Genomic DNA, 27,954 nt, shown 5'->3' on the forward strand with positions numbered 1-27,954 from the left:
CCAATAGCAGGAACGGAAAGTTGTCTGTTAACTGTAGCCCTTATATTTATGGTTAAGTCAACACCCCAGGCTTTGTTCTAGGACTTCTTCATTGCAATTGGCACAATTTCCTCCTCCAGTCAAAAAATTCTCTTTAAGTAAGTCCTTGTCTACAATGACTCAGAACACTCTGATCTGATCATGGCCTTCTCTCCTTCTAGGGAAATCTGTAATGATAAAAAGCCAGAGTCTCACTTCTGTGAGCCAAACTCATCTCTAGAAATGAGGCAGAATGCCACAGAGGGAAAGTCAGTGTGACCTATACAGCACGTGGGGCTCAGCTCAGCAGCTCAAATCAGCCAGTGACCTTTCACAAAGAAGGCAAAGACAAATACATAGAAAAGCAGCCACTAGTTTGGTGCTAACACTCTACAAGTAGAACAGGTGCATCCAGCCCCTCCTGGTGCCACAGACCACACTAGACACACCCAGACTTTCCCACTCACAAGGCCACCAGGGCTGGTCTGAATTCAAGTCAATAGAATCTTATTGCTGTGGGGATAGATGAGAACCATGTTTGATGCCAATCAACATATTCACAATTACCCAACAAGGAAAATAAAGAAGTAAAGCAAACATATGCACCCTTATCTATATAATTTCCTTGACAAGTACTCAAAGTAGAGAAATAAGAACTGAGAGGGAATAGTATTAATTCAATAAGTATGAAACAAGCACCAACAATCTCTAAGCAATTTTCCATTTCCAGTAGAGCTAGAACTTCAATGATGAATCACCAAAACAGTTCCAGCTGCCCTCGACAGCACTTATTGGTTTACTGTAAATATTAATACATTAGTTAGACAACAAACAACCTAAAAAACCTCAGAGAAATTTTAAATAATATGGCAATGATAATTATTATAGTTATATTTGTTAGGTACCTATACCAAACTATAGGGCCAGTTTGCTATATTTAGCTACATAGCTTAATTTTCATAACATTCTTGTGAAGTAAATTTTATTATCCCCATTATACATATAAGGAAACTGCACCAAACCTAAATTAAATTGCATCCCCGAGAATACCTAGCTAGAATAGCAGAGCCATAATCAAACTCCAGTTGAATCCCTTCCACTATGCCATAGCAAACTATGACCCTTGTGTCAAATCTGTCCTGCTGTCTGATTTTTATTCTAAAATATTACATGGGAACACAGATGTTGACTCATGCATTATCTATGGCTGCTTCTGTGCTACAACAGCAAAGTTGAGTAGTTGTGGAAACCACATGGCCCACAAAGGCAAAGCAACATACTATCTGGCCCCCTAGAGAAAAAGTTTGCCAACCTCTGCCCTGCAGTATGCCATTAAGGATTTTTTAAAGGTTGAGTATAATAAATATTTTCACAGAATTTTGAAATTATAGGAAATAGAAGTTCATTGCAATCAATGTCTTCATTAACGGCTACCCTAAGACATTTTGCCCATGTATAAAGCCTTCTTTCACCCCTTAAAAACTGAGCTGTAAAAAGAACATTTTTGTTTCAGAATAGAAGAATTTGAATTTTATTGACTAATTCCTTCACCTCCTCCATCCTACCTCCAGGTTCTTCTCATCTCAGTTTCTTCTATGATGTCTCACCAAAGCAGGCATCTAAGAGAGAAAGTCAGAGAGTAACACAATGAAAAAGTAATGCTATAGCTTCATGGAACTTTTATTCCATTTTCAGACTTTGACCACCTGTCATAGAGTCACTCTGAAGAAACAACATGCTCAAGCTCAGGATTTAATTCGTTTAGGCTTGTCAGATTGATGCAAGCCTCAGTGCATCAATATTCTATAAACTAGAATAGCAGGATTTTAATATCAAGTTACAACCAATCAAGAATGAGGTAGCAACAGAGAAGAAGCTTCTCTTGCTTATTCTATAGTAACTCATGTTCAATAGGATCTGCTTTAAGGCCACAACTGTATCCTATTCACCAGCTTCCACATATCCATTAATTTCATGTATTTTATCAAGGCTTTAACTTTGACAGAAAAAGCACAGATTGATGAAGCAAGCATACTTGGGTTCAAACCCTGATTTGGCCACTTACAGCTTGTTAGGAAAGTCAGTAAACCACTTTAAGCCTGAGTTTAATATAAGGAAAATAGAGACAATTGTCGGTTGAGTGTAAAGAAACACACATTCGGTGCCTAACAAAGGATCTGGTACATAGGAGGCACTCTGTTAATACATGGCAAACACTAATGTTGTTCTTACAAGACAGGTAAAACTGCATCACCTCAGTCTCGTCTTGGGCCAAAGTCAGCAGGTGTTGATTGTTGGAGCAAGTAGCATCTCACCACTCAAGCAGAGATGATAATCTGCTGGCTGCCTACCACATAGGTAAAGAATTTCTACCTGAGAAAACTAACTTTTAACTTTCTACTCGAGTCTTGTACCAGTTGCAAAGTTGCAACTAATTGTTATTATATGTTATGCTTTATGGTCAGCCTTGTGTTTAATTATGATGTTTTATTGGAAACACAGGTTTCGGGGTAAGTCTGCCATCTGACTTGCCAGCACTTGTTAAAAGTTTTTATAGTGTGATTCATTTACATATGTCTGTGTGTGTTTAAGTGCCATTTTTAATTTTGCTGGCATACAGTGAGGGATGTATGATTCAGATTTGTGAATTTTGTAGAGGGAATACCTGCAGGAAAAATCATCTTCACATCCAAGCCAGCAAGTGGTATAGATAGCTCAGTACTATAAATTTCCTACAGAGGAAAAGAGAGCAAGAAAATGAGTACACAAAGGTCTTTAAAAGAATAAAGATGCTCCTAAAAATAGAAAAATGAAAACTCAAAATAGTGTCTACTACAATGAAGCAACTCCACCATGGCTGGCAGGATTCATTTCCCTGAGGGATATTGAACTGAGGACATCAGTTTGCTGGCTGCTTGCTGTTGGCCAGAGGTTGCCCTCAGGTCCCTGCCACGTGAGCCTCTCTTCTATGGCAGCTTGCTTCATCAAAGCCAGCAGGAAAGAAAGTCTTCTAGCAAGATAGAAGTCACAATCTTTTGCAAACTTATCAGGAAAATGACATCTTCTCAACGTTGCCATATTCTTTTGGTAGAATTAAGTTACTCAAGTGGAGGGAATTACTCAAAGCCATGGAAACGAGGAGGCTAAGATAACTGGAAGCTATCTTAGGCTGTGTAACACAACTTGGCAATCTGCTCTCAGTTTCTTTGCTTGCTCATTTTTTTCTGAGTGGCCTACATTCAAATGACCACAAAATTCCAAAATAGGTCTAAATATATAAAATTTTACTTTTAGCTCTAAGTTTGCATTTTTTAAAGGGGTTGGTGTTATAGTAGGAACATTAGGTTGATATTTTAAAAAACATGAGTACCATGACCAATTCTGGCAATTTAATGACTATGAGATTTTATTCATGAAACCATTTTCTCATCTTTGAAATGGGGATAATTATGCCTTTCCTGTGTACCTCACATAACTATTATGAGGACCAAGGAGGATAATGTATGTCAGTGTTTTCCAAAGAGCAATAACATAACACTGGAGTACTTGAGATGATTAGGAGTGGTACATAGATTGTAGGTGGAATTTTTAAGGTCTTTGTTTTAGAGCTCATTAGAAAAACATAACTTGTACAGCAAACCCACGATTTTACAGATTATATTGCTTAAATGAAGTTTTTTTAAAGGTGAGTCAATTTGAAGGAAAATATTAAGAAAATAATATGCTAGGTGGTCTGCAAATGTGGCAAGCATTGTGAAGGTGATGCACAAATGATTGCATAAAATATAAAATGCTCCACAAATACATTGAATTCTGTATATTAGTTTATCTTCCATGATGATGGTTTAAGAAGTTAATTTGATATGTTCTCTATTACCCACGTAGCAAACCCCAACTGCCTTTGTTGAAACAGATGACCACTTAAAATGTAACTCTAAATTTTGTCCACAAGAATCCTCCCTGTATTATTAATAAGATAACCATATCATTTGTCTTCTGGTGACTTTTCCTTCCCTAGCAATGCACTAATAACTTTTCTTTATTAGCAGCTTACTGTGTGTGCATATACTATTTTAATTAACACTTACCCTATAAAGCAAGATTGTATTATTTTATCTTATAATGGGGGAACTGAATCTTAAAGAGGTTAAACCACTTGGCTAAAGTTGTTCAGCTAGTAAGTAATAGAGCTAGAATTTAAATTCAGGGCTACCTGGTTCCAAAGCCTGTGTAAATTCTACTCTGCCAATAAAGTTTTAAAGAATTGAACTTCCATTCCCTATGCCTATATCCCATCTTTTTCTACCTTTTCCACATGGCATTGTAAGATTTTTTTCTCTGGCATGTAGGAAAATATAACAACACCAGGGCATTAAAAACAAAGTCAGAGAATGAGTCATTTATTGCCAAATGCCCATACAGGAAGTGCAAACTCTTCTACCAAGAGAAGCAATTGTTTCTTAGCTCAAACTCGTCCACCCCACTCACCCCCAAAGGCAGAGGAGCAAACAGAAAGATGAAGTTCAGACACTACTTCGGGTTCTTCCCAGGCTGGGGTGTGGGCTACATTTTTCACTACTTCCCCTATATGATATCCCTGCCAAGGATAATTCTAGAAGCAAAGGAGAAGTGCATTATCCATGGGCTCCAAACACTTGGTGAACTGTTTAACTGCAAAGAAGTCTCTCCTCAGAAAAAAAAGATGACATCCTCCTTTTGTGTTTTTCAGTATGACATGTGAGTTTTGACTACAACCAGGTATTCCAAGGGGTAGGCATAACTGAAATGTGCTTAATTCTCCTTCAAGAAGAACTTTGAGCTTTATGTCTTTAGATCTAGAAAAATAGACTTAAAAATCTATTTCAAAAAAACTGATTACTAAAGTTATAGCTCACTACCTAGTGGAAATTAGAATTCAGTAGATTGCAGAGAATGAAATGGTCCCATATAGGAAATATTACTTTCTATACTTAAATTATCCATTTCTCTTCTCACACAGACCTAGAAAATGGCCATTTCCCAAAGAGCACAGGCAGCAGTAGGTGTGCACCTCAGTGGTACATACCTCCCTGACTACCACAAAGAAAGTCATGCAGGCCAGAGACCTGAGGAATCATCATAGCATGGACACCAATATTCTCTCTTCTTTGAATCCTTTGAAGTGCCCTGGCCAATAGTCCTGCAAATATCTGGAAATCTGAATTTGTCCGACCATTTATCTGTGATTAGATCAAGATAAAACATTCCATCAAGAACTCCACTTAGATGAACTTCAAACTACACATGGGTCAACCTCTCCTATTTGGGTAAGGTGGTAAGAACATTCTCTCTCTCTCTCCCCCCAACACCTTTTCCCTTTTTAATTAATAAATAAATCTGCGGGATATCCTAAGACTATTCTGTTTCCCAATCACAGTCCACCAATGTTTTTGTCACCCCTTGGGAGGTCATAATATGGTGATTTTCTAATTCTAAGATTCACTCTGTATTTATTAGTTCCATTCTTCTAGAAAGAAAACCTTCACAACAACCACCCCTGGATTATTTTTAAAATTTAGTGTAGTTTAAATTGCATCATCATTCCTTTTGATGTTCAAGTTGTCTCCAAATTACGACAGTTAGAGAAAAAAGTTCATTTTTAAAAATATGGAAATGTTAAATTTTATTAGGTCATAATTAAACAATCTGTAAGAGGTTCATAGGTATATGGTAGTATTGTTATTTATATTTATCATTGTTATTATGATACTTTAGTAATTTATTTGTATCATCCCAAGGAAAGAAGTGAGTATCTTTAATCCGTCCAAGTTTATCATGGTACAGTTTTCTAAAGTGAAACTGCATGTGATTACAAAGTGCTTCACAAACCATACATTAAAATCAATCACAGTGTTTTATAAATCTATCTAATATTTCACTGTTAAATTTCAAGAACTAATTTGAAACTAGAGTGCCAAATTTAAAACTCTAAAATTGCCTTCATATAATTTTTTTGTTAACTCTTGATTTTAATTTGTTTCGAAACTTTTACTTCATTACTGCCTAGGTTTATAACCACATCAAATACCAATTTGAGACTAGGGTGTCAAAATTAAAATCCTAAAACTATCATCATGATGATACTGAAATTTGGCTTAGGATATTTTAAAACTTTCATTTTAACTATGTCTTGTTTATAACCATACCTACTATTAATATTTCACTACTGAATTTTGAGTATTCACTTGAGGGGGCAAACCCACAGCTAATGGAAGTGGAGCACACTATATGGGGAAAGGACACGCTTATAGCCCTGGCTTGGGTGAGGCAAACGCATTACATGTAACCAAAATGTTGTACCCCCATAATATCACAAATTAAATAAAAATAAATAAATAAAAAAGGAAAAAATAATATGCAAATAGCAAAGTTTAAAAACCTAACACTGTCTTCATTTTGGCCCTAAGTTTTATTTTTTGAAACTTTTGTTTTAACTCTGCCAAGATTTTTCTGAGATGAACAATCATTTTCCAATCAGCTTATGATTATTGAGATAATAGCTTTATTATTGATTGATTTCATATAACAAAAAATTATTTTAAATGCCATGGATATTGACTTCTCATAAGCCAAGTCTTATATCTTTTATTTATTTATTTATTTATTTTATTTTTTTTGAGACAGAGTCTCATTCTGTTGCCCGAGCTAGAGTGAGTGCCGTGGCATCAGCCTAGCTCACAGCAACCTCAAATTCCTGGGCTCAAGTGATCCTTCTGCTTCAGCCTCCTAAGTAGCTGGGACTACAGGCATGCACCACCATGCCCGGCTAATTTTTTGTGTATATTTTACTTGTCCAGATAATTTCTTTCTATTTTTTAGTAGAGATGGGGTCTCGCTCTTGCTCAGGCTGGTCTCAAACTCCTGAGCTCAAACGATCCACCCACCTCAGCCTCCCAGAGTGCTAGGATTACAGGCGTGAGCCATCGCGCCCGGCCCCCTTATGTCTTTTATGATGTAATATAAAATATCAAGCTTGTTCAATAAAAAAAAAACCTCTTTTTTTCTCTTTTAAAAATAGCCTTAAAAACTAAAAAATATAAAAATAGCCTTACTGAGACCCTTTTAAAGTATACGATTCAATGACTTTTAGTATATTCACAGAGCTGTGTACCCAGCACAACAATCAATTTTAGGACATTTGCATTACCCTAAAAAAAATTTCTTCACCTCTCAGCTGTTATCTCTCAGGCCCTTCATCACCCCCAGCTCTAGGCAAACACTAATCCACAGTCTGTCTGTGGATTTGACTATTTTGGACATTTCATATAAATCAGATCCTACTATATGTGTTTTCTGTGACTGGCTTCTTTAACTTTGCATAATGGTTTACAATCCATGTTGTAGCATGCATTAATACTTCATTTCTTTTTTTCTTTTTTTAATTTCAGAATTTTATGGGGGTACAAAGGTTTTGTTTACATAAATTGCTTTTGTACCATTTCAGTCAAAGTTATAAGTGTGCCCATCATCCAGATAGTGTGTATTATACCCGTTAGGTGTGAATTTACCCATCCCCTCCTCCCCCCCCCCCCCCACCTGCTTGATTTCAAATGAATGTTATTTCCATATGTGCACATAAGTGTTGATCAATTAGTTCCAATTTAATGGTGAGTACATGCAGTGTTTTTTTCTCCCCATTCTTGTGATACTTCACTTAGAAGAATGGCCTCCAGTTCCATCTAGGTTAATACAAGAGGTATTAGTTCACCACTTTTTAATGGCTGAGTAGTACTCCATGGTATACATATACCACATTTTACTAATCCACTCATGTATTGATGGGCACTTGGGTTGTTTCCACATCATTGCAATTGTGAATTGTGCTGCTATAAACATTCAAGTGTAGATGTCTTTTTTATATAATGTCTTTTTTTCTTTGGGTAAATACCCAGTAGTGGGATTGCTTGATCAAATGGTATTTCTACTTTTAGCTCTTTGAGGTATCTCCATACTACTTTCTGTAGATGTTGTACTAGTTTGCAGTCCAATCAACAGTGTAGGAGCGTTCCTGTCTCTCCACATACTTGCCAGCATCTATTGTTTTGGGACTTTTCGACAAAAGCCATTCTCACTGAAATTAAGTGATATCTCATTGTGGTTTTGATTTGTATTTCCCTGATGATTAGAGATATTGAGCATTTTTTCATATGTTTGTTAGTCATTAGTCTATCTTCTTTTGAAAAGTTTCTTTTCATATCTTTTGCCCACTTTTAAGGGGGGTGTTTGATTTTTTTCTTGCTGATTTGCTTGATTTCTTTATAGATTCTAGTTATCTGCCCTTTATCGGATGTATAACATGCAAATATTTTCTCCCATTCTGCAGGTTGTCTATTCACTCTAATGATTGTTTCCTTGGCTGTGCAGGAGCTTTTTAATTTAATCATGTCCCATTTATTTATTTATTTATTTATTTATTTATTTATTTATTTATTTATTTTTGCTATTGGTGTGATTGCCTTTGGGATCTTCTTCACAAATTCTTTGCCTAGGCTGATGTCTGTAAAAGTTTTTCCAACATTTTCTTCTAGAATTCTTACAGTTTCATGCCTTGGGTTTAAGTCTTTTATTCACTATGAGTTGATTTTTGTGAGAGGTGAGAGGTGTAGATCCTGTTTCAGTCTTCTACATGTGGCTATCCAAATTTCCTAGAACCATTTATTGAATAAGGATGCTTTTCCCCAGCGTATGTTTTTGTCTGTTTTGTCAAAGGTTAGATGGCTATATGAGGATGGTTTTATATCTGGGTTCTCAGTTCTGTTTCATTGGTTTATGTCTCTGTTCTTGTGCCAGTACCATGCTGTTTTGGTTATTATAGCCTTGTAGTATAGCTTGAAGTCTGATAAATTGATGCTTCCCAATTTGTTCTTTTTGCTTAAGGTTGCTTTTGCCATATGGGGTCTTCTCTGGTTCCATATGAAACATAAATTTTTTTTTCTATAACTGCAAAAAATGATGTTGGTATTTTAATAGGGATTGCATTGACTCTGTGGATCACTTCGGGTAGTATAGACCAGTGGTTCTCAACTTTTTTGGCACCAGGGGCTAGTTTCACGGGAGACAATTTTTCCACAGACTGGGAATGGGAGGGGTGTCATCATCCGGGGGGGACGGTGCAAAGCTCCAGCACTGATGCACAGCCCCTTTCCTAACAAGCCACAGACCAGTAACAGGCCTTGGTCTGGGAGTTGGAGATGGCAGGTATAGACATTTTACCAGTGTTGATTCTGCCGAAACATGAGCATGATATGTTTTTCCATCTGTTTATGTCCTCTGCTATTTCATTCCTCAGTGTTTCATAATTCACCCTGTAGAGGTTTTTCATCTCCTTAGTTAAATATATTCCTATATATTTTATTTTCTTTGTTTCTATTGTGAAAGTTATTGAGTCTTCGATTTGGTTCTCAGCTTGACTGTTGGCATATATGAATGCTATTGATTTGTGTACATTGATTTTTGTAACCTGAGACTTTGCTGGATTTATTTATTAATTATAGTAGTCTCTTGGCAGAATCTTTGGGGTTTTCCAGATATAAGATCATATCATCAGCAAAGAGTGATCATTTGACCTCTTCTGCCCCCATTTGGATACCCTTGGTTTCCTTCTTTTGTCTGATTGCTCTGGCTAGGACTTCCAGCACTACATTGAATAGAAGTGTTGAGAGTAGGCAACCGTGTCTAATTCCAATTCTAAGTGGAAATGCTTTCAATTTTTCCCCATTCAGTATGATGTTGGCTGTGGATTTGTTGTATATGGTTTTTAAAAATAACCCCTTTTATTTTAAATGTTATTTCGCATTTCTGTAATGTGATTAAGTTTACAACAAAAATTGTCATCCCTGCTAGAATGTAAGAATCATGAGGACAGGGGTCTTTTACTGTTTTGTCATTGATATATTTTAATGCCTAAAAAAAAAATGCCTGTAACATGATCGAAACTCAATAAATATTTGGTGGATGGCTATTAGATAAATTGAATAAATCAACATAGACCTGTACCTCAAAAAGAGCAACCATGAAGAAAGGATTCCTCAGTCAGAAAAGGCATTATTTTTAATGCTAATATTGTTTTGCTCACTTTTTTCATTTGGTAAGAATGAATAGAAAGAGAAATTTTCAAGAGACTCTCACTAGCTTATCAGCTATGTGGTAAATGCCCCCCTGGCATTGTCTCTGAGTGTTTTTATCCAGTCATCTGATTTTTTTAATAGATTCTTCTAAGTTTGAATGTGAATTGTATTTAAGTCTTCAGAACTGTTCCCTACATATAAGTAATCCCAGAAAAATTGGGCCTACAATTTTTAAAATAAAAAAGCATAACAATGTAAATAAACATGAAAATTGTTTTCAGAATGGTTAAGTAAATTGAAAGAGAGAAAAGAGATGGCATCAACATATGTTATCATTATTGTTTTGCCATAAAGGTCTTGGAATTAATTCCTAGGATTAAATACTGGTGCTTACACTGTCCTATTCTTTTTCTGAAAAAAAATAAACTAATCTTCTACACTAAAATTTCTGCATTTGAGTATAGAGAAAATTTGCTAGTATAAATTAGTCTAAATTAGAAATACACACTCCCACACCCCTCTCTGGGCTCTAGATCCCTCTTTCTAACTTCCATTGGACATCTCCACCTGGATATTTCACCATGTCTCAAGCTCATCCTCACTGAACTTGAACTCAGAATCTTCCCCTCAAACCAAACCTCATTCAGTGTTCCCTATCTTGATAACCGTGGTCACCAATCTCTCCCATCATACAAACCTACCTAATACCTTCTTTTCCCTCATGAACTATCCCCAGTTCATTGCTATGCTTTCTTGATGTTACCCCTTACATATGTCTTAAAGCAGTATACTTCTCTCCATCATGGTGCAAACACGTTAGTCCAAGTTACCATAATCTATCTTCTGAACTACTGGCCCACTCTTCCCTCTCCTCCAAACCATTCTCCAAAATTCATTCAAACTATTTTTTTTAATTTCACTGAAAATCTGATCACATCACTTATCTTCTTAAACACATCAATGTCTTCTCCTTTTAAGATAAGGACAAAAATCCCTAACATGCCCTATACAGCCCTATAAGATTTTCCTACGCTTATTTTTTCCAACCACAGCTACCCACACTCTTTCTGCATTCCTACACTTCAACCACAATTCCTTCAATGTGCCCATGCTTTCTCCCACCTCAGAGCCTGCCACATGCAATTCTTCTGCCTACAATGTTCCTCTTTGCAATTAGTACCTTTCCTTTGATTAGTTAATTCCTCTATAATCCTGCAGAACTCAAATATCCTTTGATCTCTTTGACCACAAGACTAGATCAACTCTCTCACTATGCCTTCATGTAGCATCCAGGACATGTATTTCATGGGATTCACCATGTTTTAGAATGAATACTGAAAATGTTCAAACTTGTCTATCACTTGTAGAGTCTAAATTCAGTTGGGTTTGTATGGAAGGGGTAGCCTGAGCCCTAAAAAAGGAAGCATATGACCCATAGAGGCAGAGGCAGAGGCAGAGATTTCTTGATTTTAAGTACCATTTCCCACGAAAAAGAACCAGCACTTCTTTAAAAAGTGTTAATATTATGTATAGGACATGAAGTTTAACTTGTATAGGACAACTTAAAACTGGAATATCTTGTCAAACTAGAAAGAGAAAGGAAGAAAGTGTACATTAAGAGACACAAGAGAGTGGAAGGAATTGCAACCAATTGCAATGTGTTAACCTTGTTTTCATTTTTATTCAAAATAAATAATTAATAACAGTTTTAAAAGAAACAAAAAGTGAAATGTGTAAAAACTGGAAGAGGTGTTCTTATGGGCTTAATTGTGTCATGTCAAAATTCATATGTTAAAGTCCTAACCCCCAGTACCTCAGAATGTGACTGTATTTGGAGATATAGCCTTTAAAGGGGTGATTAAGTTAAAATGAGGTTATTGAGGTAGACTCCAATCCACTCTGACCAGTGCCTTTACAAGAGGGAGGAATTGGGACACACAAAAGAGACACCTGGGGCATGTGTGCACAGAGGGATGACCATTTGAAGAGGCAGCAGGATGGTGGCCATCTACAAACCATAAAGAGAAGCCAAAATTGTGAGAAAATAAATTTCTATTGTTTAAGCCACCCAGCATCTGGTATTTTGTTATGGCAGCCCTAGCAAACTAATGCAGATGCTAAAATGATAAATATGTCCCCCATTCAATTAAACTTGAAAATGCATATGGGGATATAGAAGTGAATACACTGCGGATCCTGGAGCAATAATTCTCAACTGATGAGATGTAGACAGTCAAACCTCCTGGAGAGAATGTGGGTCATATATAATTTGAAAAATCCCCCAAAATGATTCTGAATTTCCTTCACTTCCCACTTAGAAACAATATCTTAGACCCAACACTGCAACAGAGGACATAAATGAGGGCAAGGTTATATCACTACTTCTCTTGGCCACTCAACTAATTCTATTTACACTTTTATAGTGAGATCATATACAATTTCACCAACTAGAATATAAACATTATCACTAGTGATTTGCATTATGTACAATATTGGGACTGATGATACTAATTCCCTTCCATTTTCATCCAAAATTCTATGCCAATTTACCATTTATATTGGAGTTTATAAGGAAATGGAAGAGAATTGTTTTTCTTTGAAGGGGCATGGATAAAGAATGGTAAGATAGGGAAAAAGGCAATGAGCAGAATAACTGAGAATATTCCGCGAGATTCTTTGTTCTCACTTATAAATTCTCCATGCTATTAAAAGACATGGCTGTGACAATTCCAAGTTTCAGCTGCCCACTGTATTCCCATCCACTTCATCTCTTAAATGTGTTTAAAGCATTAACAACAGCTTGTGCTTCATCCTAGAGACAGCTAGATTTCAGACAGACGTAAATGTTTCATTGTCTCACTCTATTGTCCAAGACAAATGTGCTATTGTATTATGTGTGAAATATCATCTTTGAAGTTTATTAAGGATGTGCTGTGAGGTGAGCCATCCGGAAAATACAGTGTAGACTGAAAAATAACCGTAAGCCACTTTATTGCTTTTTTTTCCTGTTAAGCCTACCATGACACCTGCTGAAAACACTATATAGTGTAAACAGTAGAGACTCTGAAGTCACACAATTTATACTCCACCTCCAAGAATGGTTAGATAATATACAAGTTACTTAACTTCTCTGATCTTTTTGTCTTGTCTGTAAAATTGAGATATTGATGCATGCCACATAGAATTTTTATGAGAATTAAATTAAATAATAGTCTTCAAGCACTCAGGACAGAGTAGACAATAAGTTTGATTTCTCTTCTCTTAAATATAGAGAATATTTAATATTTTTATAGAGAGTAAATATTAGATAAAATCCAATATTTGAAAACTAGGTTGAGCTGGTCAATTTTGCAAAGAAGTCCATTGAGTTTCCATGGGATACTTTTTATTTCAGGAGAGAAAAAGACTTTGGAAGATCAAGTTTGAAGCTTATTTTAGAATTCTCAGTCTGGAGCAGGTTAGGACCACCCAGACATGCGGGTTAGCGAAGCGCTGTCCGTGGTGCTAGTAAGCGCGAATGCCTCTGGCAACCTTCTCCCTGCGTAAAGTTCTCCATTCAACTTGCTTAGCGAAGCTCACATATCTGTCTCGTGAAAGATTCTCAGTCATTCCGTTCATTGCCTTTTTCCTTCTTACCACACTTTATCTATGCCCCCCTCAAATAAAAACAATTCTCTTCCATTTCCTTATCAAATCCAATCCAGTCTTTATTTTTCAGATGTGTCGGCCATGACTACCACCTAAGAAAGTGGCCCAGAAATTGGATCAGACTCTTTTCCTAACCTTTTTTTGGGGGGAGAGGGACAGGGTCTAGCGCGGTTGCTTGGGCTAGAGTGCAGTGATGTCATCAAGTTCACTGCAACCTCAAACCCCGAGCTCAAGCGATCCTCCTGCCTCAGCCTCCCAACTAGCTGGAACTTCAGGTGTGTGCCACCATGCCCAGCTTATTTTTTTATTTTTTGTAGCAACAGGGTGTCACTATTGCTGGTCTCCTTATACCTCAGTCTCCCAAAGTACTAGGATTACAAGTATGAGCCACCGTGCCCAGCCTCTTTTCCTAATTTTTTGGTAAGTTTCAGAGAAATCCAAAGCTCAAGGCAAGAACACAGGAAACAGTTCATTTCTGATGCATCCTTTTAAAACATTCTTCAGTTGGCACTTTCTCTAAGAAACTTTCCCTGTACTTCCACCCTGAATTAAGTCCCTCCCTTCCTTACTCCCAAAGTACCCTGTAGATATATCTCTCAGCAAAGTTATCATATTAAATTGAAACTCTATTTATTAGAGTGCCACTAGAGAGAGTTTCTTAAAAGTGAGAGCCCATATTTTATTTAACTGTGGATTCCTGGAATATAGGACATGCTGAATTAAGTTTTGTCCAACTAAATTGAATTACTGGATCCATGAGAGAGAAGGTCCCAACAATACTCCTTGAAAGGCAACCTTCCTTGTTGCATTGACAGATATTACAGTAGCTAGGCTTTTCCGGTAAAGATATTCTGTACTGAGCCCATTTGCCACCACATCCACCAACATCAGTCTCTCAAGGTGACTGACTGGTAAAGAACCGATGTCATTTATTTCAAAGGCTCCAGCTTCCCACTGCCCATCTTTCCTCCTCCCATTTCATGTACATACCTGTAATCCCCAATACACTGTGCATGGGGACTGGTTCTCTAGATAAAAAACGCTCATCAATGCTTTTCATCCAGAAGTAGACTTCTATTCTTCTAGTTGAACCTAAGAATGGAGTGACCCTCAACAAATTTTTAAACAACAACATTTTTCCAAATAAATAATAAATTAATTTAAATAAGACTGAATTAACCTGAAACTAAGAAATGGGGGTGGGGTGGGAAAGAAAAAGAAGTTGTTGTTAATGCTATCTCCTTTTCTCCTCTGTCCAGCTAGATTTTAGGACTGTTGAGGCTCAGTTAGTATATCTTCAGCCCTAACCACCACTTCCATGGGCCCCACTGTCTTTAAAGGAAAAAGCTTTTCTTCCTTCATTTTTGAATAATCAAGCAATTGGCCTCCTTTCAAGAGTTTGTCTTCCTCAGCACTCTGAACCAAAATGATTTGGTAAATAAAAATTGTTCAGTGTTAGGACAGGTTCACTCTCATGTAGTTCCTCACCAAAGTTTTTAGTCAACAGATACACAATTTGTGTTTGTCTTTCTATTCAATGTAGCATCAGCTGGAATTTTCTAAATCCTTAAAGCACTAAATATGTTGATTCAAACTCACCTAGAAAGATTAGGAAGGAAAAAAAAAGCACTTGGCCTTCAAATCTTCAGAAGAGAATTTAATGACAGGTTCAGCCTGTTTAATGACAGGCCCAGTACCACACCTCTGTTTTATTATGTTTCTTTATTACTGCATAACTTTCCTTTATTACTCATGATAAACAAAAATCAAATACTTGCCAAGGTGGGTTTAAATAGGTAAAAGTGCAAACAAAGATATACTGTACAAATATGAAGCTAGGATCTCAGATTCTTAAAATATACATTTTTTTGTCTTATGTGTGTCAGATTTTCATTCTCAGTCTCAAACTAGTTTTTGTTTTTGTTTTCCTTTAGGATTGTATCCATAATTCAAAGATGAAAACAGAATTAAAAAACACATGTAGGCCGGGTGCAGTGGCTCAAGCCTGTAATCCTGGCACTCTGGGAGGCCGAAGCGGGAGGATTGCTTGAATTCAGGAGTTTGAGACTAGCGTCTCTGCCAAAAAGAAAGGAAAAAAAAAACCGTAGCCAGGCATTGCGGTGCGCGCCTATACTCGCAACTACCTGGAAGGCTGAGGCAGAAGGATCGCTTAGAGCCCAGGAGTTGAAGGTTGCAGTGAGCTACAATGACGCCACTGGACTCTACCCAGGGTGACAGAGTGAGACTCTGTCTCAACAAAAAAAACAAGGCAACTGAACACCCCTCTTCAAAACCCCCACATCTTCAAAATTAAAAACAACAACAATAATAATAAAGCACACGTAAAACAGGATTCTCGGGATTTTTCACTATTTTTATGGTTGATTCGAATAGGAAGACACACGCAAAAGAAAATTGCTAAGGTTGATACAAGATGTGAAAGTTGGGAAGTTCTAGCGCTGCTTGGGGATGAATTTTACTCGCATGACAGAAGCAGACCTGTCACATTTCAGACACGGAGTTCCACTCGATTACACAGGGAGCGACTAACGTCTCCAGCTGGCCCCAGGCTGAAGGAACAGAAGTCCTCTGCTCCGCCTGCCGGGGGTTAGGAGCTGAGGGCAGTGGGTCAGCATTTCCAAATCTTAGCCCTGGCTTTGCCGACGCCCAGCGAGCAGCCCCCGCGGCGTTCCGGGCAACGCGGGCGCCCAGTCTGTGGCGCATGCGCCGCAGCACCCTCTGGGCGGGCGCCCCCGCCCCCTGGCGTCTGTGACGGAAGCGGCCGCGGGCCTGGCCTCCCCGCGAGTTCAGTGGGCAGCGCCCGCCGCGGCCCGCCGACAAGGGGCGGGACATAAGGGGGTGGGGCGAGCCCGGCTGGCAGGCCAGCTGAAAACGGAATTCTTCCCCGGCCGGCTCCCCACTCTGCCAGAGCAGGCCGGGCGGCAAGGACGCCGCGACGCGTCCGCACTCAGAGCGGCTTTGCGCTTGGCTGTGGCCGCGCGAGACGCTTTTTCCCAGGAGCGAGCCAAGCGAGTCCTCAGCTTCCCAGGCGACAGGAAAAGCCCAGAGCTACCCACGGGCCGCTCAGCCACTGCACGGGCCCCCAAGCCGCAGAGGGACGGCGAGGGGGGACTGAAGCGAGCCGAGCCCTCCTGGGGAGGGGAGCGTGCGCCGGAGCCGGGTGCGGAAGGAGGGAGGAGGGTCGCGGAGCTCACGGCCCGCAGTGGATTATCCGGGCCGCTCCGTGCCTGGGGGCCGCGAAATGCGCGAGGAGGACAAGGGCATGCTCAGTGGTGACGGCAGCGACGCGGGCCTGGCCAACGCCGCAGCGCGGGGGCAAGTGGAGAAAGTGCAGCAGCTCCTGGAAGCGGGCGCGGATCCCAACGGAGTCAACCGCTTCGGGAGGCGAGCGATCCAGGTAGGTGGGGCCCCTGCGCCCGGCCGGCAGGGGGCGCGCGAACGCGGGCGCGCCGCCGCGGTCCGGGCTGGGACTGAGATCACCGACGTGACTTGCGCGGCAGCCTCTCTTGCTGGAGGTGTGGAGCCCAGGAGTAAAGCAGGTTTTTACTCAGCAAAAATCTTAAAGAAAGAAATTGCAAAACCTGCTGCTTCAGTTTGGTTTTCTTTTTAATGGTGGGAAAATATAAATATTTTCCTGCCATCTCATGATCAGAGATTTAAAGAATAGATTCAATTAGGGAGGAAAGGACAGGTTATTTGGAAAGGAGGACTATTTTGTCTGTCTACTTTCAACGATAAAGATAAGTAAATTAAAATCTACACAATCTGGATTGGATTTAAGGAATTCTACAAACTCATAGTACCATGAAAACACTTCAAGGTGAACTTTTAAGCCGCTGTTTGAGATCTTTTGTATTCTTTTCTCAGAGAGGCGAATTGAGTTCAAAGGAATGCGACAGGATTCCTCAACCACAGTACTTAATTCCTTTTATTGTATCTTAGCAGCTTCCCTTGAGTGATGCATAAGATTTTTTTAAATGCTTCTGTAGATTTTTTTATGTTTAATTATCATACTCAATGCTATTAGGTCCTCTTTGAATGGCAGAGGGTCTTCATAAATAATGTCTCTTCATTGTTAAAATATACTTCTTAAATGTTTAACTACTAATCCTAATCCTATTTTAATTAGTATTGAATTTTAAAATTCCTTAAAATCTAAGATAATGGCTTTGTACTTTACAGTTTACTATTATGGTTATATTCAGTGTTCACCTCATCATCACCCTCCATAACTAAGCTAATATTAAGGAATCTTGTTAACAGTGTAGATTTTTAAGAAAATAAGTGTCCGTTCCTTTTGAATTATTAGAAAAGTGGTATAACAAATAAGGGATATTTTAAAGTAGCAAAAATATTGTAAAGTGGTACTTAAAGACAAAACTCTATTATTATGAAAACAAGTTTTCTTATAATTTTGATTCACCATTTTTTGAAATACTAAGAACCACTTTATTCCTGTCTTTTGTGTATGTAAAATATCCTTTACATCACTAGTAGAAATGATAACTTATGGTTATCATGGTTTTTAAGGGAGGAAATGAATGTTTCTGATATTCATGAAACAAGCAAATAAACTATAAAACACTAGGGGTATAATGCCTTTAAATTACATGGTACATCTTAAAGGACATAAACCCACAAGAACAAATAACTCCATTTTGAACATTTAGTTATCAAAAATTATTTTATCATTAACTTAAAATATAAAAGCAAATGCTTGCATGATGTACATGTACACATATGGCTGCTATAGTATTACTCCTCTAAAACATCGATTTACTTAGTTAAACACCATTCTGACTTGAATGCTAGAATCTAAGCTCTTTTTATATAGAAAATATTTGCTATTTAACGTAAAATCTTAGTGATTATAAAATCCTATACAATATCAATATAGTGTTAATTTTACATGTCACATTAAATATATGGCACTACTAATATATTTAATGTAACGTGTAAAATTAAATATTTTGGTATAACATTAACCTGAAATATTAAAAATGGTGAACTATTTAAAACAAATCATTCGTTTTCATCATTTTATAAGATTACATGTGACTTGGTTTAGTTTTTCCCTTCTGATCTCCAATTTTGGCTCAAATCATCAGACTACAATACTTTCATGAGCACAGACACATATGACAATTAAAAACAAAAGCCTTCCACAAGGGATTTGCTAGAACTAAACAAAGTAAACCTTTTTAAGAAACTTACTTGTTTCTTGTTTTTTCCCCTAAAGCATTACTCCCCACTTCTAAGAAAAAATTACCAGTTGACTACCTAATATTTTTAGACCTGGATTATACGGGGGGGGGGGGCGGGGGGGGGGAGGAAGCAGGAAGAAAAAGCTTTAAACGCCACTTAAACTTCACTCCACCCCATAAATTAACAAAAGAGATTCCCATGAGCCAACGGAAATCAATAACTTTTTTCCAACAATGACGATAATTACTCTACCATCAGAACTGGTTCTTGTCTCTGCACATTTGGACAATAAAATGAAATTTTAATTTGTGCTGGGTAAAGAGTACAGTAACTTGGTGGGGGCGGGGCGGGGAGATTGTGTCAGCAAATGAAGAGAAACCAGCCCCGGATACTTGTGCGCCTCTGCACTGGGTCTTCACAGACAGCTATTTCGTTGAAGGGCCCTACGTGCTCCGCCCTGCACCCTCGCCCTGACCACTGTGCTGTCTCTTTCCCTCAGGTCATGATGATGGGCAGCGTCCGCGTAGCCGAGCTGCTGCTGCTCCACGGCGCCGAGCCCAACTGTGCGGACCCCGCCACCCTCACCCGACCGGTGCACGACGCCGCCCGGGAGGGTTTCCTGGACACGCTGGTGGCGCTGCACCGGGCCGGGGCGCGGCTGGATGTGCGCGACGCCCGGGGCCGCCTGCCCGTGGACCTGGCTGAGGAGCAGGGCCACCGCGACGTTGCAAGGTACCTGCGCGCGGCCGCGGGGGACTGACAGAGGGTTCTCCCAGCCGCCCACGACCACTTTTTCCCTCCCCAGTTCCCCACCCCCACCTAGTTCAATGAAGGCTACGAAACGTGGAGCGGCGGAAAGCCTGCACGCCTTGCTAAGCAACTCCACTCTCTGGAGGAAGGAGGAGCCAACCGGGAACAAGTTTATATACGTTTTTTCTTAATCTGGATCTAGCCCTCAACACTCACCGTGAGGCCAAACGCAGAGAGGTGGATTTCCAGCGATGTTGAGGAGTGTGTGAAGTTCCAGGGTTCCAGAGTTTTCTGACGCACGATGCCGGGGCAGAGTGGGAGGAGGCGTTGGGGTCGTCGGTATGCTCCCTCCACCCACTGCAGGAGAGCTCCGAGTGAACCCACTCTTCGGGCATTCGGCCCTGGGAGCAAGAGGAAAACCTGAAGACTGAGGCCAAGACGGATGATGGTTGAGGTGGGCTTCAGTAGGTGCCCAAGGCTTTACTCTTTATTCCCTGTGTGGTGCTCGGTGCTCGGTAAGTCACCAGTAAAATGATACTCTCCGGAAGCCCTAGGGACTCTACCCAGCTCCACCAGATAGCAGAGGGGGAAGAGAGAGAGGACGTGGAAGCAACGACAGATCTGCCTCATATCCTAAAATCCCTGGATCACGGTGTTGCAGGGCAGCTCTGGGAAAGGTGCAGGCTATGGCTCTTATTCCGCTGAGAAGAGATTCCCAGGAGTTCTGGATGCCAGCGGAGTGTAACAGTGCACAGGACGAAGTGGTGGATTGCAGTGAGAGCAATTGTAACGGTTAACTGTAACATTTTGCTTCATCTATTAACGATAAGATACAGAAATCCCCCTATGAATTGCTACTTGAAAAGATTTCGTGATATTTTGTACTTTTGAGTTGTTCTTCAGCAACAGTCTTATTTAATTGGAAGACTTTAAATAACAAAATAACTCATGTCCTTCAGTAAAGAGGTGAGGAAGGACTCTTAAAGGAAGCTATGACAGTGGCAAACTCAGTGCAAACCCCTACATTGCTTTCATCCTTAACCTATTTATTTCTTTGTTAAATTCTTCTGGTTGTTTCTTTATAGAGTGTCTCAGGGGGTCAAACTATGAAATATTCCAAATGTCTTTTAGAAGATAGATACACTTATTCCATAAATTATCTTGGAATATTTCCCAAGGGTTGCTAAAAAAGTAGATTGAGTATAAAACTGTGGAAAATATATGATGAAGGCTTGTGGAGTACCTTAATATCTGCTGAACAAACTGAAGTTGCACTGCTTTGGGATTTAATTTCCAGTATTACTTGATTCATTATTTCATTGGAACAACTCATCCTTCACTACTTTAATAAAGAATTAACAGTAGAGATTGAACTCCAAGGTGTGGATAATTTGGTTTAAAAAGGTATATTCATGGTTGTACCACTAACTTAAGAGAAATCTTAAGAGTTCAGAAAGGCTTCCCTTCTCTCACCCCCTCTAATAACTATTGATAAGCAATACCAACAATTTATAAAAACTGCATAGATATGTCATAGAAAGTTAAACATAAGATTTATCCATCTTTTACGCTCCTAAGTGTCCATTCTACTGTATACGTATACATTTAAAAGACAGAAGAGGGAACTAAAAAAAGAAGTAATTTGAGAGTAGAGACTTATAGGAAGTGATGCCTTTGAGCTAAATACACAAATCTTTACTTATCTATCAATTCCTATTCCTCAAATTAATGTATTACTAGGGAAGGTTAGTTCAGAATCAGAGCCTATCGTATTGGGGAAGAGATACATTTATTTACACATAATTTGTACCAGGTATACTTTAAAATATATTTATTCATTTAACACTTAAAACAAACCTGAGAGATAGGTATTGTTTCCCAGATAAGGACGATGAAGCAGAGAAATACTGAGTAACTTGCCAAAGGTCACAAGATATTCATTCCATGGATTTGTAAAGTTCATTCATCTGGCTCCAAAGCTTGTAGTTTAGTTTTGATTTTTCTTCCCACTGCACCATCTTATCCTCCAAAATCATTAATGATACATAGGAAGACAACCAATTTAAAAAAAAAAACAGAAATACACAATGGTCTCCCTTATAAGTTCCTAGCATGGCTTTTCTTTCTTTAACATCTAGTAAATATAAATATTGTTTTAAATCTATTTTAAAATGTCAACAATGGGAGAATAGCCCCCAAAAGAAACACCTATAAAAACCAAAACTTTTGGAGCAAAGATAATGGAACCCTCATTTTCAAATTAAGCCACAAAAGACAGAAAGTACAATTCTAGTTATCATTTAAGCAAACGATTCATTATTGGCTACAAGAATACTTTTAGAGTTTATATTACAATTACCAAGAAACATTCTGTATAAAAGAAGTCAATTGATAATTTCAAATCTCCCATTTGATTTAGAAAATCATTTAATTTGTCCTCTATTTCTTAAGTTCCAAGATGTTTAAATTTGCTAGCTGCATGAGACTGAGTCATGAAAAATGATAATTTTTTTGAAATACATATGAAACCTGTTATTTCATTCCTAATTTAAAGAAATTGTGGAATCTCTACTAATGACAACCTGATATCAAAGGAAACTAAAACAAGAAATTGTGATTGTGAATTCCACAGTACTATATTACATTGGTTTTTAGGCTTTTTGTTTGGTATAAAGTAAAACCAAAAATTACTCAAATTAATTACCACCTGGTGGTACTGAAATAGTAACTCACTAATGACATGTAAAAGTTAAGTTTTCAAAGCCACCTGGCAGATGGGTTTGGCTACTGTGTTTTATTAACAGCACAAGGAAATATATACTGTTAAATTTGTTAAGGATTTCACTTTGAGGGATACATGCAAGAAAATATATAGTTACTATTAACATATTCTGGCTCCCTTGTGGAATCACAGAAAATTAAATATGCCTGTTAATTTCTGTATCAAAGTCTAAAACATTACCAAAGTTATACAAATTCTACTACCTAACCTTTATTCCAGGAAGATCTGAAATTTAAATAAATTTAGAAACTTAATACCATTCATTTTGCCTCATTTTTATATCTCCTTTCTCAGCTAAGTGGGTGGATTTTTTAAAGGTTGATTAGTTATGAAAGCAAAATCTATTTAAAATTTCCTATGCTCTAATGATTAAAATTAGTAATTTCAGAATTAAAGAATGAAACAATTCAAAAGTGGAGCTAAAGATTCATAAAACCCCAAACACCTTTGGGAACGTGTATACTTAGGAACGCTTTTATGATATTTTATTTCTCTGTTATGGCAAACACGATGTAGTGTCCAGGACCAAATAATTATCATAGGAAGGTAGGTAACTGACCTTCAGCAAACACCTACAACTAATTTCACACTTACATTGAGATTCTATAGTACCCTTCCTTTATCTAATATGTTAAAAACCAACTGTGCATTAGCATATAATAGTCAACAGGGATTTTTTTTACTGCTTTTATAATTACTTCTCAATTATTTCCAAAAGTGAAAGATACGCTCATTTTCCCTGTATGTTACCAGAGCCTGATTATTTTTATAATGGGGCATAATTTTTACAATGTTCAATACACTGAGATTCTACTAAAAGCAGAGCAAGTAGAATTAATGATCTGCAAAACTTATAGGAATCATCTGAAGAAGCCCTCTTGGGGACTGCTTTCTGGGGCAAATGCAAAAGTCAGTGTTCTCAGCAACTAATCATAACCAAATTTTGACATGCTTCATAGATTTTCATTATTAAACAGAAACTAACTGTCTAGTTATTTGGTGAAAACTCAAATAATTCTTAGTTTGGTGTAATTTCACAGTGTTCAATTACTAAGCTACAAACAGATAAATAAATACATTGTCACATATAAAAGAAAATAAGAAAATTTTAGGAATTAATTGAAGGAGTAACAAAGTTTAATATATTGAAGATATTTTCAGTATATTCTCTTGTTATATTTATAACCCCAGGAAAGAGGGAATGGAGGAAAGAGAAACTAGGACTTGATTGGAAGATAGAAGACCTGAGTTTCTATATTGGTTTTTTAGCTAATTCAGTATATCACTGTTAAGTCATGTGACTTTGATTAGCCTCTATTTTCCTCATCTGTAAAAGTAGGAGTTGGGCTAGATTATTTCTAAGTTCCCTAACACCACTGAAGTTCTATACCTTTACAAATTTGTTGCATACATGAGTGTGCTGTGGTCTTATATTTTATTAGTTACAATTTTGCCATAGTATGAGTGAAAGAAAGATGTATAGAGAGGAATGCGGAGGGGGGAGAAGAGAAAAGAAACTTATTTTAAAATTCTGGAGCCCTAGGGGGGAAAAAATCTGTATATGTATCACCTCTACCAGTTCATTGAAAAATTACAGACGTGTTTCAGAGAACTAAGACAGAAAGGTGTCCATGCAAAATAAATACTTAGTTTAATTTTTAAGATCTTTCTCACTTCATCTTCTGATTTTTCCTGTTGCCTTTTGCATTTCCTCATGCCACATAGAACCACTAGAATAATTGGCTTCCTAAAGTGAGCTAAGTAGGTTCAATAAATTTATAAAATATCACTGAAGTAGGTATTTACAAACTAATGCAAGTGCTCTGAAGAGAGAAAAGGGTCGTTTTTATATAAGCATATAGTAAGAGTTTCTGACCTAACAGGTTAGTGTAGGGAGTTAGGACCAAGAGAAAAAGGTGAGAATTTTGGCAGGGACAAAAAGTGCAAAGGTAAGAGAAGCTAAAATATAGAAGAAATCAGAGGCTGAGTAACTCTCTGTGAACATATGTCATGAATTTTACAGACCCATTATTAAGGGTATAGTACTTTCTGATTTGTTTCCATGAGATTTCTTGAAACTTTAGATTCTTAAATCTTGCCTGGCTGATAGTAGGAACTAGCTAGTTAGGGAAGAGGTCTGTATCACTTCAATATGTACACATCAGCCATTTCAGGAGGGCAGAGAATGAGATTTTTAAAAAGCAACAAAAGGAGTGGAAGGAGAAGCAGCATGGTGGTGTTTTGTGGAAGATGGATCAACAGTCCAACAGAATTAATCAAAACAACACAAACTGTGTCTGGTACATGCTGATGAGATTTGTGAAATATTTCCAGGCCTAAAATAATGGTAATGGGTTCATTCTCTACTACTATCCTGATTTTCCATAAAACTTTTCTCAATTTCAGCTGTCCAGATGGAATTCCTTACTCCTTTCTTGCCTCTTGAACCCCCTACTCAAAGATTTTAGTATCATTCCTTGCACAAGGAAAAAAATACTTCATTTTACAGAAACTCAGTAACTTTCATATACAGCTGTATTAATTACATAAATGAAAATTTGCTCTAATACTAGTGCTGCTAATGAAATAATATGTGACTGACATGGATTACATATTAAGCACAGTAATCTAAATTAATGCATGGGTCAAAAACAAGCCCCAACTCTGACTTACTAATTTGAGTTAGAATTAAATATAAACCAAATAGTTTGCTGGAAAAAGAACTATGAACAATGTATTAATATGACATGCTTACTAACTCACAGCTATTCACATTATACTAGAAGTTTACAAAGGAATCCCAAACACCTATTAATCCATTTCCCACTCAGAAGCCCTGGGATTAAACTTCCAGTAGCTTCCAGTATACAGAGTCAGTGCTGGCACAGAAAATATTTTACAACAGAGTTCAAGTCAAAACTTTAAGGCCAATTACAGTAATTAAACCATGCCTCATTTCCCTTTCATATTTGGCCTCCTCTCCCAAGGCATAATCTTCTATTTATCTATCCTCCCATTATCATAATTCTATTATTGTGTGGTTGGGGCTACGTCCTCTGAAACATATCTTATGTGATCTCTGACTCTCCATTCCATTTTAAACAAACTCTCATCTACCTTATATCTGTTGAAAAATTTCTCCATTTCCATTGCCTTGGCTGAAAACTGTATCTTCCTCAGAATTCAATTCTACTTTCTTCCACACTACATACTAGGTACTGAGCTATGGATAACAGAGAAGGAGTTAAGACCAGGAATGAATGTCTGGTGTTTAGGTAGCTTTCAACATAATCCAAAACCAAATATTTAAGGATTATCTATAGTTCTTCAGGTTTCTCTCTTAGTATAAATATGGTAATTGCATTTTGTTTTCTTTATCTAATTGAGCTGGGAATAATGTCATTGTATGTTACTACATATTTTATAATTATAAGAGATAATACACAAACATAAAACAATAAAAAGTTTATTCTGTTCATAAACCCACAGACAGATCAGCAGAATATTAACACATGACATGGAGTTTTCTTCTGAAGGGTAAGTACTGGAAAGATTTATATAGAATAGCTCCCCAAATTTCTGTGGTTGTTACTTTAATAATTCTTGCTCACAGTAAACTTTCAAACAGCCCAGAAAGGAAAAACTAAGCAAGTAAAAATCTTCTAAAACCTCCCCACACCAAATTCTCGCTACACATGGGTAGCCATTATCAAAAACAGTTTAATTATCCTTCCAGAAATATAGGTACATATAATTGTAAACATCCCTCCCTCAGCATGCACATTTAGAAAAGATAAATGGGACCATATTATGCTATTACTTGCCTTCTTTAATTAGCAATAGATCTTTGACAACTTTCGTTATTAGTGCATATAGATATACTTCACTTTTTTATGGCTGCATAGTTTCATATTTTATAGATTAACCATAATTTTTTTAAAAAACTAGTCTCTTATCACAAACATGTCAATTGTTTTCTCTTTTGCATTTTTTTGCTACTACATACTGCTATAAAGAACCATTTTTGCATACTTATACAAGCTATTTGTAGCAATTTATAAAAGTGAAACTGCTGCAGTTAAAGTATATCTGTGTATGTGTGTGTGTATAAAATCTATCCATACTTATATGTGTGTATATATATATTTGTGTATATATCTTTCCATACTTATAAATATGTGTATGTAGGCCGGGCGCGGTGGCTCACGCCTGTAATCCTAGCCCTCTGGGAGGCCGAGGCGGGTGGATCGCTCGAGGTCAGGAGTTCGAGACCAGCCTGAGCGAGACCCCGTCTCTACTAAAAATAGAAATAAACTATCTGGACAACTAAAAATATACATAGAAAAAATTAGCCGGGCATGGTGGCACACGCCTGTAGTCCCAGCTACTCGGGAGGCTGAGGCAGTAGGATCGCTTAAGCCCAGGAGTTTGAGGTTGCTGTGAGCGAGGCTGACGCCACGGCACTCACTCTAGCCCGGGCAACAAAGTGACACTCTGTCTCAAAAAAAAAAAAAAATATGTGTATGTATGTATATACATGCATATATGTCATACATATTTTTCATACTTATATGAGTTATAGGAGTAGAATTGCTGAGTCAATGGGTGTATGCACATTTTATACATATACATATATACAAACATTTTTCATATTTATGTATCATATTATATATAGTATATATGTATTTTATACATTATTTGTGTGTGTATCTTTGCATACTTATAAGTGGAATAGCTGAGTCCAAAGGGTACATACATACACATACAATTTTGATAGATATTGTAAAGTTGCCTTCCAAAAGAATTACACCAAGTGATAATAGTGTGTGAGAGTGATTGTCTTCAGAAAACTTTGCTAATGTTACCACTCCTTTTTCCTTTTGCCACACTTACAGTTATATGCCATTGTTTCTGTTTACTTTTTTAATTAATGAGTGAGATTATCTTTTCATTTATTTTTTGACCATTTGTATATACTCTACTAAAAACTGCCTATTCTTTGTATATTTTTCTACTGGATTGTTGTTTTACTGCTTTATATATTTATGTATTCTAGAAATTAATTTTTGTTACATGTGATCAAAATTTTTTTTTTCGAGATAGAGTCTTGCTCTATAGCCCCAGTTAGAGTGCAGTGGCATGATGCTCACTTCAACCTCAAACTCCTGGGCTCAAGCAATCCTCCTGCCTCAGCCTTCCAAGTAGCTGGGACTACAGACACACAACACTATGCCCAGCTAATTTTTTCTTTTTCTCTTTTTTTTTTTTTTTAAGTAGAGATGGGGTCTCGCTCTTGCTCAGGCTGGTCTTGAACTCCTCCCACCTCAGCCTCCCAGAATGCTAGTATTACAGGCGTGAGCCACCACTCCTGGCCTTAAATAATTATTTTTGAATCTTACTTATGGTGTCTTTTGTGTTGTGCCT

General features: G+C 37.7%; 1 protein-coding gene and 1 long non-coding RNA gene across 5 annotated transcripts in view; one reads left to right on the forward strand and one right to left on the reverse strand.

Moving 5' to 3' along the window:
- LOC123646045 overlaps nt 1-27,954 on the reverse strand; it is a 45,023-nt gene that overhangs the window by 13,081 nt on the left and 3,988 nt on the right. Inside the window, exon 3 of the long non-coding RNA XR_006737772.1 lies at nt 1,584-1,637. This is a non-coding gene — a long non-coding RNA (uncharacterized LOC123646045). The remainder of the gene's footprint in view (nt 1-1,583; nt 1,638-27,954) is intronic.
- Nucleotides 16,684-26,101, forward strand: CDKN2B (cyclin dependent kinase inhibitor 2B). Of its 4 annotated transcripts, XR_006737770.1 has the most exons (4): nt 16,684-17,190; nt 19,498-19,730; nt 19,804-20,202; nt 26,020-26,101. XR_006737770.1 is itself a non-coding variant. In XM_045562666.1 (3 exons), exons 1-3 carry the CDS (start codon nt 17,035-17,037, stop codon nt 26,069-26,071), a joined length of 441 nt encoding a protein of 146 aa, XP_045418622.1. In that variant the 5' UTR covers nt 16,684-17,034; the 3' UTR covers nt 26,072-26,090. The 4 variants fall into 4 exon arrangements, 3 of the variants coding, with proteins under 3 accessions (XP_045418622.1, XP_045418621.1, XP_045418623.1); XM_045562666.1 differs by lacking the exon at nt 19,804-20,202 and having other exon boundaries at nt 26,020-26,090; XM_045562665.1 differs by lacking the exon at nt 26,020-26,101 and having other exon boundaries at nt 19,804-21,121.

This window comes from Lemur catta, chromosome 10, assembly GCF_020740605.2.
Source record: "Lemur catta isolate mLemCat1 chromosome 10, mLemCat1.pri, whole genome shotgun sequence".
In the NCBI taxonomy this organism is placed as follows: Eukaryota; Metazoa; Chordata; class Mammalia; order Primates; family Lemuridae; genus Lemur; species Lemur catta.